This window comes from Lepisosteus platostomus, chromosome 3, assembly GCF_059453375.1.
Source record: "Lepisosteus platostomus isolate fLepPlt1 chromosome 3, fLepPlt1.hap1, whole genome shotgun sequence".
NCBI classification, from domain to species: Eukaryota; Metazoa; Chordata; class Actinopteri; order Semionotiformes; family Lepisosteidae; genus Lepisosteus; species Lepisosteus platostomus.
In genome coordinates this window covers 30,592,083-30,608,286 of record NC_142613.1, presented here as the reverse complement: position 1 = coordinate 30,608,286, position 16,204 = coordinate 30,592,083, and the positions used below count along the sequence as shown (strand labels likewise).

General features: G+C 37.5%; 1 protein-coding gene across 1 annotated transcript; it reads right to left on the bottom strand.

The window, feature by feature from the left end:
- Positions 1-874: 874 nt before the first annotated feature.
- Positions 875-12,228, bottom strand: fbxo30a (F-box protein 30a). Its single transcript, XM_088625177.1, has 3 exons — positions 12,042-12,228; positions 4,637-6,774; positions 875-4,254 (listed from the first exon to the last, which is right to left on the bottom strand). The coding sequence occupies exons 2-3, from the start codon at positions 6,755-6,757 to the stop codon at positions 4,051-4,053; spliced, it is 2,325 nt and encodes a 774-aa protein (XP_088481303.1). The 5' UTR covers positions 6,758-6,774; positions 12,042-12,228; the 3' UTR covers positions 875-4,050.
- Positions 12,229-16,204: the final 3,976 nt, after the last annotated feature.

Genomic DNA, 16,204 nt, shown 5'->3' with positions numbered 1-16,204 from the left:
ACTTGACTAGGCACAGGATCAAAACATTGCTTAATTGTGGCCTCATCCACATTTTTCTGCAACTGTGAAAATTTCAGCGTGGGCACTTTCGGAGAAATAGATGTGTAATGGTAGCTACTGACAGGTTGTGCGGGTTAGACCTCGATCCCTTGAGGGAAGCTGAATGATCTTTTGTCACTTTCAAGTAGTTTTATTTCCGAGGTATGTCATACAGTACCATCATCTTATGCTTGCCATTTGCCAGAACTGAACTCTCTTCTCCACTGAAGAGTACTCTGATTATTTTTTAAACACCAGCTGCCAAGAAGGGACACAAGGCAGCTCAGTTTCTTTTGTTGGTGGATAAAAGCCTGAGAATGAACTCCATAAAACAAATGACTTAACCTAATTTCAGTATGTTAAATACTCTCCCAGGAGGATGGTGCCTCCTATCTGAAACAGGTTAATGAGTAAATTAGGCAGGTCATGATTAAAATGGTAAGGTAATGGATGTTTCCCCATTTCAAGTATGTTGTGGATTGTTTGCACTTTAAATGACTTACATTCATACTGTATGTATGATGTTTTGAATAATAATTTAGTACTGTAGATCTAGTATTGTTAAGAAAAGCCTAAGGGACAAATTGCTCAAGCTAAAAAAGTGAACATGGAATTGCTTTAATTTGAAATTGTTCTTTTTCATTAATATTACAGAACTTTATTATGCAAACTGAAGTTTCAGGTAGACAGCCCAAGCATTTATTATGCTTATAGTAGGAGTTCACAACTGTACTTAATGTGATGCCATTGGCTGTGCTATATTTTTATTTAAAAAAGGATAGCTTTTCATTTTGCAAGAGAATATGTGTATATATGAACACTACAAGCCTAGGACTCTTGGGTGAAGGAAATTTTATTTACCAAAATTATAACAGGTATATGCATTGAATGTTACAACCATCAAGACAACCAACTCTAATAAAAGGATCACTGCAAACCGCAGGAGTTTTTAATGATTGTATGATCAACAGTTTCAAACAAATGACATAAATGTTTCTTATAACAAATCTTCCCACGGGTTTTCAGGGCCACAAGCAAAGAAGCAACACTTCCTGGATGACTTAAATCACATTCCTACTCTCACTTCGAAGACAGGAGTAAGTAGGGAATATGACCATACACCAGGGAGAGAAACACAGGATTCTGAGTAGTTTATCACACACTCGTTATGAATTCTGTGAAGCTAAAAGGAAGACTAATACGTGTGACAAAAAGCGTGTTCAAATATATATTCTGCATAGATCACACAGCTGAAAGTTGCATTTCTTTTCTTCTCTTTTCAGCATGGAATAAACCTTTACTTGTTCCTCCTCCTAGATCAAATTATTACTACAATCTGAAAATGACCATTTTTCAAAAGCTTGTTACTTACATTAAATTGATTTTTATAAAGAATATTTGAACAAGGAAAATTCATTATTTTCTTTTCATTGCCGTAAGAAAACCTTTAACACATTCAGTATTTAAGACAAAAAGGTCTCGTTTCATCTCGTGGGTGTGATTTGAATTTCAAATCAAATTTTATTTTCCACCTTCCAAAAATGCCTCAAAGCTATTCAAGAGTAGTAACATTTGCCAGTCTCAATTTCTATAAAGCTGTTATTTTAATTATATAAAACACAGACACATTTTGTATTCAAAATAAACTTAATCATCTGTTGAATCCTAAAAAGAATGGTAATAATTAAAGTCCAAAAATATTTTCAAAGAGCAATCCTAAATTATAATTTGATTTAACACTAACAACCCAGCAGGGTGATATAAATCAATACTCTTGCAATTATGTCTATTCAACCAAAACTCTGACCTTTAGCAAGAGGAAGAAGTAATATTATATTAATCACAAATCCAGCTTCCACTTCTTTAGCAGCAGATCATATCCTAATTGTCTTGTGTATATTTTGATCAATTTAAATACCACGGTTTCTCAGATTGTACATCTCATCAAATGTCTGCAGTGCACTCATCTAAAGTATGATGTATTAGATATGAATATAAAAGGCAAACCTAACTCATCTGAATACATCAATGAATTGATTCCACATTCTTTAAAATGCATTAAGACGGATATATTTCAGCTTTTGTAAACTTTAAATCCCCATTTAGGGATAGTGTTAATCGTTTCAAACCACAAAAAAATCTAAATAATACTGTATGGTATCCTGTATAAGTTCCTGAAATCAAGTTGCGATCATTTCATTATATGCCCAGCAACAAGCAGCCATTATCCACTTATATGAAATAAAAGTTATACAAAATGTCCTAAGCGAGCTTCAAAATCTATTTCTATACAATAGAATTAAAAAAAGCTTTAGGGAGCTGTTTATACAGAAACACCAATCAGGGGTGGCAAATTGGGGACAAAAAAATAAATCTTGAACCACCAAAAATGTAAGCTGTTTAGATTTTGCATACAGGACACATAGGGAGCAAATTCACTATGGTCTTTTATTTTATGCGCCAAAGGCTGCACAAATTTAATCTTTCTTGTTATTCCATTTTCACAAGTTCTGAGGATACGAGCTGTAGAGAAATAGTACAGTCCTTGTATTCCTACAAAGCTTGCTCTTTCTGTTTACCTTGCCTTTTCATGAATGGGGACTGTAATAAAAAAATCAGGAAGATGCAGTAGAATTGTACATTCCTTTTATTAAACAGCAACACAATCACATGCATTTAGATTTGCCCACTGCACCTGTGATGAACATTACTGTTAAAGTGCTTTCACCTCCAGTCAGAGGTATCTAGATAAATGTAACTGTGTTTCCAAACAATAGCTTCCCCACTACTCATTTACTTTTAAAAGATGGCAGTGGTGGTGAAGGGCACATCATGCAGGATTCTGACTGCTCTTCCAAGGAGCAAACAAAAAATAACTACTTCACCCCAGTGTTAAGCAGCAGGAATTTATTTCTCTCGTGTTTCTTTACTCTCTTTGTGTCCAGTTTGCAGATTCAATCATAACACTAAAAAGCAGCTGAGAGTTGCACGCAAAGTACATACATTACTGCCTGAAACATGTGCATGAACAGGTAGTAAAGCAGTCCACTGCAGAATTCTGTGTATGTTAATACACACAAGAAAAATGAGGGCAACTTTGGGGTTTTTATACAAAAATCCTTCCTGTCTTTCCTCGGTGTTAAAGAAAAGTTTGAGGTGCACTACAAATTAAAAGTTAACTTAAAATTACACTTAGGCAATAAAGTGCTAGGTGATCATCTTTATACTACAGTATTGTATTTGTTTTAATTTACCATTACAATGAAATAATTATGTGCACTGTATAGAACTCCAAAACAATATTGTAAAAGATCTGCATAACACAACATTGCAATTTGCTGTGAAAATATCCTGCAAACTCTCACCATGCAACAAAACCTATCATCAACATAAATGTTAGGTGCAAGACTTCATGTCCTACTTGTTTTTAGACTAAAACAAAACTCTTGAGCCTTAAATGCTGTCCTAACTCCTTTAGCTGTTAAGATTCAATGGTAAGGTACAAGACAAGATATGGCTAGTAAAAATGATTATACAAATACATGCACTTCACATACTGAGACAAGTGATAAATGCACATTTCATTTGGTCAGTTTTTAAAAAAAAGACAAAATAAAATTTCCTTGAGTTTCTTGCTAGTGTGTGCATATTCTTAACATTTTGAATTACCCAAAGGGTACTAATTAAATATCAAACCATGCAGAATAACATAACAATATACAAAGATATCAGAGTCCCACAGGGGAAATTAATGATAAAGATCAAAAGAAACTTATTTCCAGCAAGTCAAGTGTTATTTCATACATTAAGGCTCCTCTTTTAAACTTTAATACAGCACAGTACTTTTATATAAAAAATAATTTTAACATCAAAACAGTTTATATACACAGTGACATTTTTATGTATACATAATCTGCAGTACATTGATAAAAGTATCAAATTACAAAGAGGTTATGTTGAGTGTTATAGCTCTTTAATCAGAGTGGAAGAAGCAGACTAGAAGATGTATTTTCATAATACTGGCTTTAAAACTGAACGCAGGGATCGTCCTTCTTTAGTTAGCTCCCTTGTCACACACATACAAGGCAAAGGGATAGCCTCTTCTCTTCGTTCCACAGTATTGAACTTGCACTTCTTCAGGTGGTCAGCCATACTAGTAATGTCAGCAAACTTCCATTCGTGCACAGTCCCAAAAGCTGTACTGAATCTCCACACCTAGGGAAATGCACAATTAAACAAGTGATTAACACTTTTCATTATTAGGTACTCATCTATACATTCACCTCATTAGAAAACATATTCAGCAGGCCTGAATTACAACACAGAAATAGGAAGCATGTGTAAAAATATTGAGTTCTTGGTAAAACCAAAAACATTGATTTTATGCTTTAACTTATTATTTTGAGCAGAATAAAGTCTTAGAATTGTCAAGATATCATTTTTCACTCTCTTACATACAACCACTGCAACTAACAATTTCTATAAAAGTAGTTTACAGTTTCACCAGGCTATCTCTGTTTGCAGAAATGGAAAATGGGACAGATCTGAAGGCTTTTTCAAACTAGGTGATGTGTCATGCCACCATTTAGTTACCAACCTTGTCTTTTATCTGCCAAGATGAAGGTCCATTTGGATATTGCCTCTTTTCCCACAAAAGAATAACCATTCCACGAACCTGCAGCAAACTAGCACACACATCTCTCATCATCCGTGATACTCTAGACAGCTGACACAGACTGAAGCCATCCAGGAACCCTGCAATGTGCTGCAGAACCTCAAATGGAAGATTACTCAAATGGTCATAGTGAGATCCAGATGAGCAAGTGTTGTTGGAAATGGGTTCCGTCAACAGTGCAGGTACACTAGGCTGGACTCCAAATGATCTTAGATGTCGATCATGAATAATTTTAGAACCTTGTACAGAGGGGCAGAACCTTCTTTGGGAGTAGGTGCAGCCATAGTAAGCCAAAGGGCATCTGTGTTCCATCCAACCATTCAGGCCAGCATGAATGTCCCCATGAACATTTTTAAAATGAGAGGAAAATTCATCTCTCCTAAATAACTGCCCACAAACAAAAGTAAACATAGATCGCTGCTTGGTTTGGTATCGAGCCACACATTCTAGAACCAGGTCCAGCCTGAGCGTCTGGAAGGGGGTTGGGTTGGAAAGTTGTGGATTTGCATGATCGCAAGCAGAAGCTGAAGCTATTTCACCCACCATGGTGTTTGTTGCCAAGATAGCAGAAGGAAACGAAAAGGTTTGTGTACCAAAGTCAATACGATAACCATCAACAAACCTACTATCTGAAATTCCTCTGCCACCTGGTGAGTCACCCAGACAGAAGAGTAAGGCCGCTGTGATAAGGTCAATTCCATGAAGACCCATTGGATCATCTGCCACTTCTAGGTCAGAGGTGTCAACAGCTTTGTCTTCCATTTTTGCACGAAATGAATATGGATCAGTAAATAGAGTTCTGCGTCCATTAAATGTAAATACGCTCATCCCTCTAAGAAACTGGAGATTCTGTAACTTGCGTTCAAACCTTCTGTCCTCACTGTCAATGGGCAAGGACTGCAGGGCATTATTTTGCAGGATTTCCGGCAGTGGTAGTGGTGGAGGTGATGGCCGAGAACCAGAAGGTTCCTGCACTACAACAGGTATGGAATTATAAGTCATCATAGACCTACATTCTGGCATGCTGACTGCCCAAGACCCATTGATTTCAGAGTGTTTCGATTCAGCTTCTTCTAAATCCATTTCCTCCTGTTCCAATTCATCCCGGATGCCTTCTGCATTGTGAAATCCATTACAAAGGGTTTTCTGATTTTTCATCCTCTCAACGATGTTCATTATCTCTTCCTCCTCTACCTCTTCTTTTAAAAAGTCTAATCCATTTTGCTCTGACCACATTTTTCTATCACTCAGTGCTTCTGCTACTACATCATGATCCACTCCACCAACTGCTCCAAGCTCAAATCCAGACTCATCATGCTCTTTCATCTCAACATTTTCCAAGTCCAAAGCTTTTACTTCATCCTTCACATGGATATCACCGTTCCTTTCACTCTTTTCTTCAGGAAGACTTCCATTGATTAAGTCCATATCCCGTGTTGCATTACTCAGTATGTCCAAGGCTGCAGCTAAGCTTCTCGTAGTCTCTACTGTAGCTCTGTAAAGTTCACCATATGACTCTGCATCCATAGCAAAAATTCCATTTGCAGGTTTGTCTTCTGGTATGCTGGATGCCATAGGCATCTTTTCACTGGTACTGGGCTGTTTGTCAACATTTTTGGATACCATGGTGGCCACTTTAAGCGATTCTAGAAGCATTCGCTGATCCTGCAGTGCTAATGCCATATCAAGTTGTTCTACATCATCAACGTCTTTGCTTAGGTTCTCATAAGATTTCCGATCTGCGTAGCTCACTGGCCACCGGTTCCATTCCATAGTGCAACAGACCACACTCGCTGGGCATATTTCAAGATGTTCGGCTATTTTGTTCCTTGCAATTATAAATGGACATCCGAATCCACTGTTTAAACAAGGCACTCTTTCAAGAGGGCACAACAGGCGATGCTCATCTACTTTACATGAATGGAAAACAGCTCCACAGATTAAAGGACAACCAATTAGGTCACAAGAAACTCCAGTCTCCAGCCTGGCCATACATCTCCGGTTGACACAGTTCATGCAGTGTATGTGCTGCTGCACCTCCATTTTGGGGGTCACCAGCCCTGGAAGACAATTAAGTGAGAATTAGTTGTAGGCCTAATCTGGAGATTTACTGTTCACAATGTCATACAACAAATAGTGCCAAAGAAACTTTACATTTACTATAATAGGAAATATTTAAGGATTTTTGTTTTAGACAGTTTATCCTTTTAAAGTCTCATACACTCCATTTTAAGCTTAAGGCCTACCAGTAAAGACTGCATAAAAGAAAAGTAATACACCACAATGAAGAATGGAATATTTCTTGAAAATTAAGTCCAGTTTCCCTCTCAAGGGACAGCTGCTTCATGTTGTTTTGTAAGCAGAGGAGGGATAATTATTTATTGCCTTCCTGTGCGTAACCAATAAAATCAATGCATAGCAAATATGTGTTTACAAAAATGTAATAGTAACAATTTCTCTACTGATAAGTGACATATTCTTAAGCATTCCAAATTAAATAATTAAAAACAGATACATACATCCCTGCACCAAAAGCAACATTTCCCTCTTCAATGATTATCATTACATTTCATATAACAACAACAATATCCAGAATCCTTATTTCTATAAATGGACTTCAGAAAGCTTTCTGGAAATTAAATCACAACGTTGGTTCTAAGAATAACATCAGCAATGCATTAGCAACATTTCAGCCTGTAACTGCTGCCTAAAATTGAGGACTTGAACATTTGTCATGTTTTTAAAATCCATTATCATGTCTAACTGCTTTAAAAATATCTAAAAAAGTGAAAAAATATCCAGTGCCAGAAAGTGTTTATTGATAAGTACTCATTTAAGATAAGAAAGCTTTATTAGCCATATACAATTTCTTGTATTAGAAATTTGTCTTTTCGCATACTCCAGCTTGCTCTCCATGAGACACACAGGCACACAGACAGGGAGAGAGAAGCTTGGGGTCAGAGCGCAGGGTCAGCCATTTATATGGCACCCCTGGAGCAGCTGGGGTTAAGCGTCTTGTTCAGGGGCCCAACGAAGTAGGATTCCTCTGCCGGCTACGGGATTTGAACCGGCAACCTTCCAGCCACAGGCACAGATCCTTAGCCACAGTACCACTGCTCCACCCAAGGTTTTGCAATTTCACATTACTAAATGTTCTTAAAATGCATCTTCACAGAAGAACCTAACAACTTGCTTTAACCACAGTGTGTGCTATAGTAAATAAACTTTATTAATTCAATTGGTTTTGGTGTACAAATGGTCTCCTGTAGATCACTATTGATTGGTTAACTCATCCAACTCTAATCCAAAGGATTATCACCTTTACACAATCATACAGTTTGTGATTAAAATAGTATTTTAACACATTTCATACCTGTTGACATAATGTTTTCACACCCAGCAATCATTATGCAATTTATCTATGTCTTAAGAAAATGGTTCACACCCTTTTTGTAGTCAACTTCACACATATCTGTGAAGTTATTTAAAAACAAGCTCTCCTTAACATTAGGTATACATAAAGAAATCAAAACTTTCTTTCACCTACCTTCTGCCATCAAATAAGAGCTATTTCAGTATGCAAGAAGTTGAGGCAACTGCTTCAAAAAGAATCGGTTCAAAGCATTACTTTTTACTATGACAAAGTTCTGCCATTCTGTAAATTGGAATGCTGCACTACAATATTTTTTCACATTATTTGTTATATATAGAGAGATTTTGGTAATTAAGATTTAAAGACATTGTATAGGATGTTGCACTGATTTGTTTTTTCCTCTCAGGATGTAGCTGAAACATTCAGATTTGTTCACTACAGAAAATTTTATTTTAAAAGTCTTGAAAGGCATGGAAGTCTTAGATGAAAAAATGTGAAGAGGATTTCAACCCATAATAAGTGAAATGTAAACTTCAGCAGGGGTTCTCAGAAGCCTATGGCACACCATCTGACAAACAGAAATAGCGCACAGAACTGAACTTGCATCATCAAGCAGACCAATGCAGCTGACACAAAAACAGCTGTATTTCACTTGCTGAGTAAGTGTCAACATCTCTGGTAATGAAAGAAGCACAAATGCTTGACTGAACTTGCAGCAAAATACTAAAAATAATCCCAGTTAGAGGGCTATGACCCTTGTTCCTAGAGCAAGATCAGATGAGTGTCTAAAGCACAGCATCTACCAAGTAAAATATCCCATTGTTAACTGCACTTTTTAAAACCTCAAGGTTACATCAGAAGGACCATTTTCAGTCATTTCAGGAAAATGTATAGGCTATCATACATTTAATAAATTACTGGTATATTAATTTTTTTAAACATCAAGCTTTCATCTTGCTTATAAATAATAGGAGAAATGTGTGCTCAGTCTCTGACATTTGGCAGCAAACTTGCAGCAGCACTAATGAGGAACAGCTAATAATGTACAGCACAGCAGAGGAATCACCTACTATCTGGCCCGGCCACTGGGACTGAAGCTACTCTATTGAGGGAAGCCCTCAAAAAGTAAATTAGACTTTTAAGGTTTTCAATTTTAATAAATTGGTTGAACTGACAAACACATACATAATTTTAATTAGGGAAAGGTGCTTAACAAAAATAAATAGTTTTTTATTTAATCAATATTTATTTACAGAGCACAGTTAGATTAAAAAAAGGTTTCAGCCTGTGAAAATATTACTACAGAATTTTGGCATTCTTTTGGCATCCTACTGCATCTAGCCATTTTGAGCCAAATCATCTGACAAAAATCTTAACATTCCAGAATAATTTGTTGATCAAGACAAAGATATCATTAAACCTGTTAACGGCAAAACAATACTAGACAGTACCTTCATTTTATACATTTTATCACACTGAGATCCCTTTTTCCAAATAAAAAAATAGTGTGATGTAAAAATAATATTCAGAAGGTAAACTGAGATTTTAATACTATTTTTTCTCACTATGTTGTGAGAGGGACATAAATATGGGGTGTAAAACCATACTTGTAAGATGAAATCTTTCTGGATTTCTGTTCATCTTGGAACATCTTTAAAATAAAGATCTCAAAGGGTTGCACTACTGTTTTCATACCTGGGGCTCCAAATCCATGATCAGGATTAAAGAAAAACATATATTTGTTTTCGTTATTGATAAGTTATTCAATTGTGTGTCGAAAGACCAAGACTTAAATAGGTTTCTGGCTGCTGTGTAAGTGCCCCAGCGTCTTTCTTCCTGTCATGAGCTGATAGTTTTTATTTTTAGCTATACTTTTGTGCTGTTTATTTGTTGTTCTTTCATTCTGATCTTGGTTGTGAAGCCCCATGTATGGGTACACTAGTGCAACCCGTTGAGGTCTTGGTTATTTTAAAGATGGTTCATAATAAACAGAAATCCATTATATATGATAAATACAATTTTCACCTAAACTTTCTATGTGAATAGTTTCTGAAGTTTGTGAGGACAATTAATAAGCTGCATTTGCAAATGCAACAAAATTAATTTTATATTTTAAAACAAAATCTGCACCATACTGAGAATGAAACAACACTTTCATTTTTAAAGTTTGTAGGAACTGCCATATTACATTGTCAAAATTATCAAATACAATCACAGCACTCTGCAATTTAATGTTTATTTTTAATTGTAAGTTTTAATAAGTAACAAAATGATTAATTCCTTTTTCGCAAGTACAATTTGTGGGTCTGCAAAAAAAAATAAAGGGGTTTTATACAATTATGGGGACTTTGTGTGATTGTGGGCAAGTAAACTTACAGGTTCTGGTAAACTGTGTGGATTCCTGTAGCAATGAAGTATAGTGACTATGTTTGAATTGATGTCTTTTATGTAATCTTATATTTATTTTAGTGTAATATTTATTTGCCCTGTTCACGTTTTTTGTACGTCACTATGCATGTAAAACATGGCTGCCTGAATGCAAAACACATTTCTCAGAAATCAGACAAAGTATTATCATATCATAACAGTGCAGTTTTTATATTTTTTACAGGTGTTGTTTGTAGCTCTAGACAATTTGATTAGTTGCTGCATGATTATTATAGATCTAAACACTTTCGTGGATGGAATGGATTTATATTTAAAAATTCCAAATTAGACATTTCAAATTATTTCAATCAACTACAAAAGGAAAGTTACTATCAGAAGGCATTAATGAAACTAAGTGTTTACATTACACTTACAGGTTACATTGACAAGGATGTTTCTCTTAATAGCTTGATACGTTTCAGGTTAAAGGAGCAGGAAAAGCCAAACTCAAAATATTTTAAATTAAACTTTAATTTTAATTTAATTTTAACTTTAAATTATTTTGAGTGTATCAGTGCAGACAGAAGACTTAATAAGTATGATTATATTGAATGTTTCTTTAATTGTGGATCTGGCCAATTTGTGCATAAACCGCATAAACGTCCAGTTGATAAGATCTAAACTCTTATCGAACCGAGATTAAATGTGAGCCTTCCCCCCCTCCCTCTTCATCAGAAAATAAAAACCTTTCACACTTAAATAGTCTACAGACGTCTCCGATCTTGATATTATTTAAAGAAACAACATTTCAAAGAGCTAGCCACAAACAAGTCACACAATGTTTAATCAAAGTAAGAGGCTGGATGTAAGCATTGACCATGCCTTGTGGTCTTTTTACATGTCAAGAACATATCACATGCTGCATGCGTTACTTCAAAAGTTATAGTGCTTTTGACAGTCTTTCGTGATAGAATAACGAGCTTGAAACAGTGAAAACCAGCTCTGACGACAAGCCTAGGACAACAAACTAACACGCTTAAAAGAAAAAAAGCCGGCATTACAGCTTAAGTGGCGAGTGGACTGCAGTTCCTACCTCAGAAGTAAACAAATGTCTCTTATCAAGCTTAAAATGCCACGACACTGGCAACATCGTTAAACAAACTCGGGGTCCTTTATTTATCCCGCAGTGGTCTGTGCTGCATTTTGACAGGTCTGCGTTTCTGTTTATATAACGAAAACTAACAGAAGACTCCCGATCCCCTCCCCCAAACCCCTCGGCCTGCACCATGTAACTTCGCCAAGGGGCAACAGAACCGGGCGTACCGGCTCACGCAGTAAGGACCCGAGAGCCCTTCTATAATAAAAAGTCAACTACCTTCCCCATTCTCCGTTAAAAAAAAAACAACATTTGAAATTCAAGCGCCAGGGCCGCTGGAGTTCACTACTTTCCATGAATCGAGTTAATTGCTGATGCTGAAAACAAATCCTGACAAAGCAAAGACTCCCGTCTCCCCAAGCTGTGACTCTGCTCGATTGGACTAAACTTTTTTCATCAACAACAGCAGCTAAACTAAACACCCCTCCTACCTTCGCTGTCCACAAACCCGCTCCTTTGTCACTCTGAACTTTCGTATCTCCTTCTTCGGTGGTCTTATCCAATAGTTGACAAAACTGACGCTTTTTCTTTTCTCTGCCTCTTCTCTTTTTTCTGTCTCACGATTTTCCTCTCCCTCCCTCTGTCGGGGTCTAGTCTCTCCTCTGGCCGGGACGCCAGTCTATGACGTCATCGCGCAGCGGTCAGAGTGCGGCTTGTCGGGAAACTGATTAAAGGCAACTCGTGTGTTGTTTTCTCATGAGGATGTCTTACATTTACCTTTTATTGTTATGTTTAAATATAATTATACAGATAATTAGAGCTATTTTTTTCATTTAGATTTAATGAATATATTTGATTTATTTTATTTAAAAGTATTGACAGTTCTATTATATAATGTTTTGATGCAGAGAGTACTGTTTGTGTTGTCATCAGTTAATATGATTAGTAAAATCAGAACTAATGAATTAATATAAAAAGACAGTTTTTATTTGGCCGTTTTTGAATGCCTATGCTACTTTATTGCCTGATATATATATATAAAAAGCTAAAGAGAGATACAGTTGTGAGAAAAAGTTTGTGAACTCTTAGGAATTATATGGATTTCTGTATGAATGGCTCCAAACGTGATCTGATCTTCATCTTAGTCATAATAATAAATAAAGACAGTCTTATTTAACAAATACACATAGCATTTTATATTGCCATATCTTTATTGAACAAGTGGTTTTAACAGTCAAGGTCATTGATGGAAAAAGTATGTGAACCCTTATATTTAGAAACTAGTGAAACCTCCTTTACTGCCAATAACTTCAACCAAACATTTTCTGTAGCTGCTGATCAGACCTGTGCAGCGGTTAGGAGGTATTTTGGTCCATTCCTCTATACAAAACTGTTTCAGTTCATGTACATTTTTGGGATGTCTTGCTTGAACGGCCTGCTTCAGATCACACCACAGCATTTCAATGGGATTGAGGTCAGCACTCTGACTTAGCCATTCAAAAATACTGAATTTCTTCTGTTTGAGCCACTCTGTTGTTGATTTACTTCTGTGTTTTGGATCATTGTTATGTTGTAGGACACAACTTCTTTTGACTTTTAGATCACAGACAGACACCCTGACATTCTGCTGTAGAATGTCCTGATACAACCTGGAATTCACTGGTCCCTCAATGATTGCAATCTGTCCAGGCTGAGGCAGCAAAGCAGCCCCACACTATTATACTCCCTCCACCATGCTTCACAGCTGGGATGAGGTTTTGGTGTTGGTATGCAGTGTTTTGATTTCTCCAAACATAATACTGTGTACATTTACCAAAAAGCTCAACTTTTGTCTAATCTGTCCACAGAACATTGTTCCAGTAGTGCTGTGGAACCTCCAGGTGGTCTTTACGAAACTTGAGACGGGCAGCAATGTTTTCTTTTGGAGAGCAGTGGTGTCCTCCATGGTAACCTCCCAAGAACCTCTTGTTCAGTGTTTTTCTTATGGTCGACTCATGAACACAGACGTTATCAAGTGCAAAAGATGCAGATCCTTAGCCGTCAACCTAGGGTTCTTTGTCACCTGTTTGAGGATTGTACGGCGTGCCCTTGCACTGATCTTTGTAGTATGTTCATGCCTAGGGAGAGTAGCAAGGGTGCTGAATTTCTTCCATTTGTAAACTATCTGCCTGACTGTGGAATGATGGAGGCCCAAGTCTTAAGAAAACCTTTTGTAACCCTTTCCAGTCTTATGAGCTTCAGAACTTTTATTCTGAGGCCCGGGCCATTGATCAGGCCATATTGCAATTCAACAGACTTCTGTTGTGGAGAGCCTGTAACCAAAAATGTCAGTAGAGTGTAAACTCTCTTTAAAAATGATGCTTTAATAAAGTAGAATTGCCTACACCGGGTTTTGAAAAACAAGCTTTGCTTGGAGTTATTACATCTGTGATGCTACATCAGTGAGGCAAAATGGTAGATTGGAATGTGTCATTGGATTGAAAAAAAAATCATTCTGTGAGTTAAAAGCTGATTTAATATGGTCTATACCAGGATATTCTAAAGAATTACACCCTGTAGTGCTTTGATAAAGACTAATGGTGGAGACATTTGTGAGACACTTGTGAGACAGTAACCCCCCACCACCCATACATCCCTGGCCTAGGACCTAGTAAAGAAGACTGATGGTCCCTAAGGACACCAGGATTGAGCCTTTGTGGGATAATAAAAACCACAGCTGTGAACCTGAACCATGTTTTACATATTTTAATTTCTTCTGTTTTTTACCTAGTGTCATTTTCTGATCTGTGCTACCCAGCTGTGTCTGCAAGTTTAACCTCCATATCCTAATTTACATCTTGAGTATGTTATTCATTCTCCATGATAGAAGATATTTCTGTGAGTGCTCTATGTAAGTGTGGATTGTGCCCTGTTGTGCCCAGCAGCCATATCACTCTGCAACTCACAACGGGCAACCCACTGAAGCTCAGCAGGTGTGAGCCTGGTCAGTACCTGGATGAGAGATTTCCTGGGAAAAACTAAGGTTGCTGCTGGAAGAGGTGTTAGTGGGGACAGCAGGGGACTCTCAACCTGCGGTCCATGTGGGCCCTAATGCCCCAGTACAGTGACAGGGACACTATACTGTAAACAAGCACATGTAAAATCGAGGTCCTGACTCTCTGTGGTCATTAAAAATGCCAGGGGGTTTCTTGAAAAGAGTAGGGGTGTAACCTCAGCGTCCTAGCCAAATTTCCCATTGGCCCTTACCAATTATGGCATCCTTATAATTCCCATCTATGAATTGGCTTCATTACTCTGCTCTCCTCCCCACTGATATCTGATGTGTGGTGAGCATTCTGGCACACTATGGCTGCCGTCGCATCATCCAGGTGGATGCTGCACATTGGTGGTGGTGGAGGGGAGTCCCCATTACCTGTAAAGCGCTTTGAGTGGAGTGTTCAGAAAAATGCTTTATAAGTGTAAGCAATTATTAATATTAATAACTGAGTGTTTAATTAAAAAAACCCACAATTCTACTGTTTCCTGCTTTATAATAAGAGCTTTGCTGGTACTCACCAGTCCTAGACTATGTAAGAAAATTACAAATGATTACAAACAAGAGGAAGATGCTTGACCTAACTGTCACGCCCTCTGCAGCCAGAGGGCGCTCCTTCTCTGTCCTGTCTCTCATCTCCGGTTCTTTGCTGTCCTTCCGGTGTTTCTCTCTCTCTGGGGCTATATATTTCCGGGTCTTTCATTGTGCCTTCGCTCAGCATTGACGTTCAGATGTCCTGAGACCCGCCTAGCACCAGGTCGCCCCACGTCCGCTACCTGAGGGCATAGGTTTCTATACGGCATTCCCTGAACAGCTGAGCCCGAGCTAACCCCCCGTCTCGCCGCTACGCATAGGGTCTTTTCGCTCTCCTGTCATTCCACGGTTCGTCCCTTCCGACATCCGTGACACCAACTACCTTATCAGCTTTCTCATAGCTTAATGACCCAAGATTCCCATCAAACTATTTCTTTAGGAATCCCAAGACATGTGTGTATGTTTGTTCCAGATTCCTCAGTCTCTCTGTATAGAAAGTGTCTGTTGTCTCTGGATGAATGCTCCTAAACAGAATTACCACTTTTGATTGAATTCTGCCTGATTTTATCTTAGCACAGTACTCTCATGGGACCATGGTAGTTTTTGTAGAGTGAATCTTCATAGCTTAACTACATATTACACATCGGTCATGACTGGTCTGAGTGGTTAAGTGACCTGAACACAGCATTAAAGTCACATCTAAAGATAGTTCAGAAAACAATACTCTCATCACAAATTTTAGAGTTAAATCGCATCAGGAGAGAAACAAGTGGGGAGCTGCATCAGTTGCAAAGGAGTATGTTTTAATTTATCACACACTGAAAAGAAGGAAGAAAGAAAAATGGTCACAGCACCTCCAATGTGGATCCGTCTTCAGTGTGTGATGCTGTTTATCCTCCTTTCTTTCTAATTTAGAGGTATAATGAACTTCTGTGTTCTACAGAGAGAATGCTTTGCTGTATACCACCAGTATCTAAATTCCATGCTCATATGACATAAACCTACAGAGATATACTGTAAATTTGTCTGATTTTGTTTTCAAGGGAGATCACTGTAGTGGGAATTTCAGAGTTGGGGTTTTGTGCT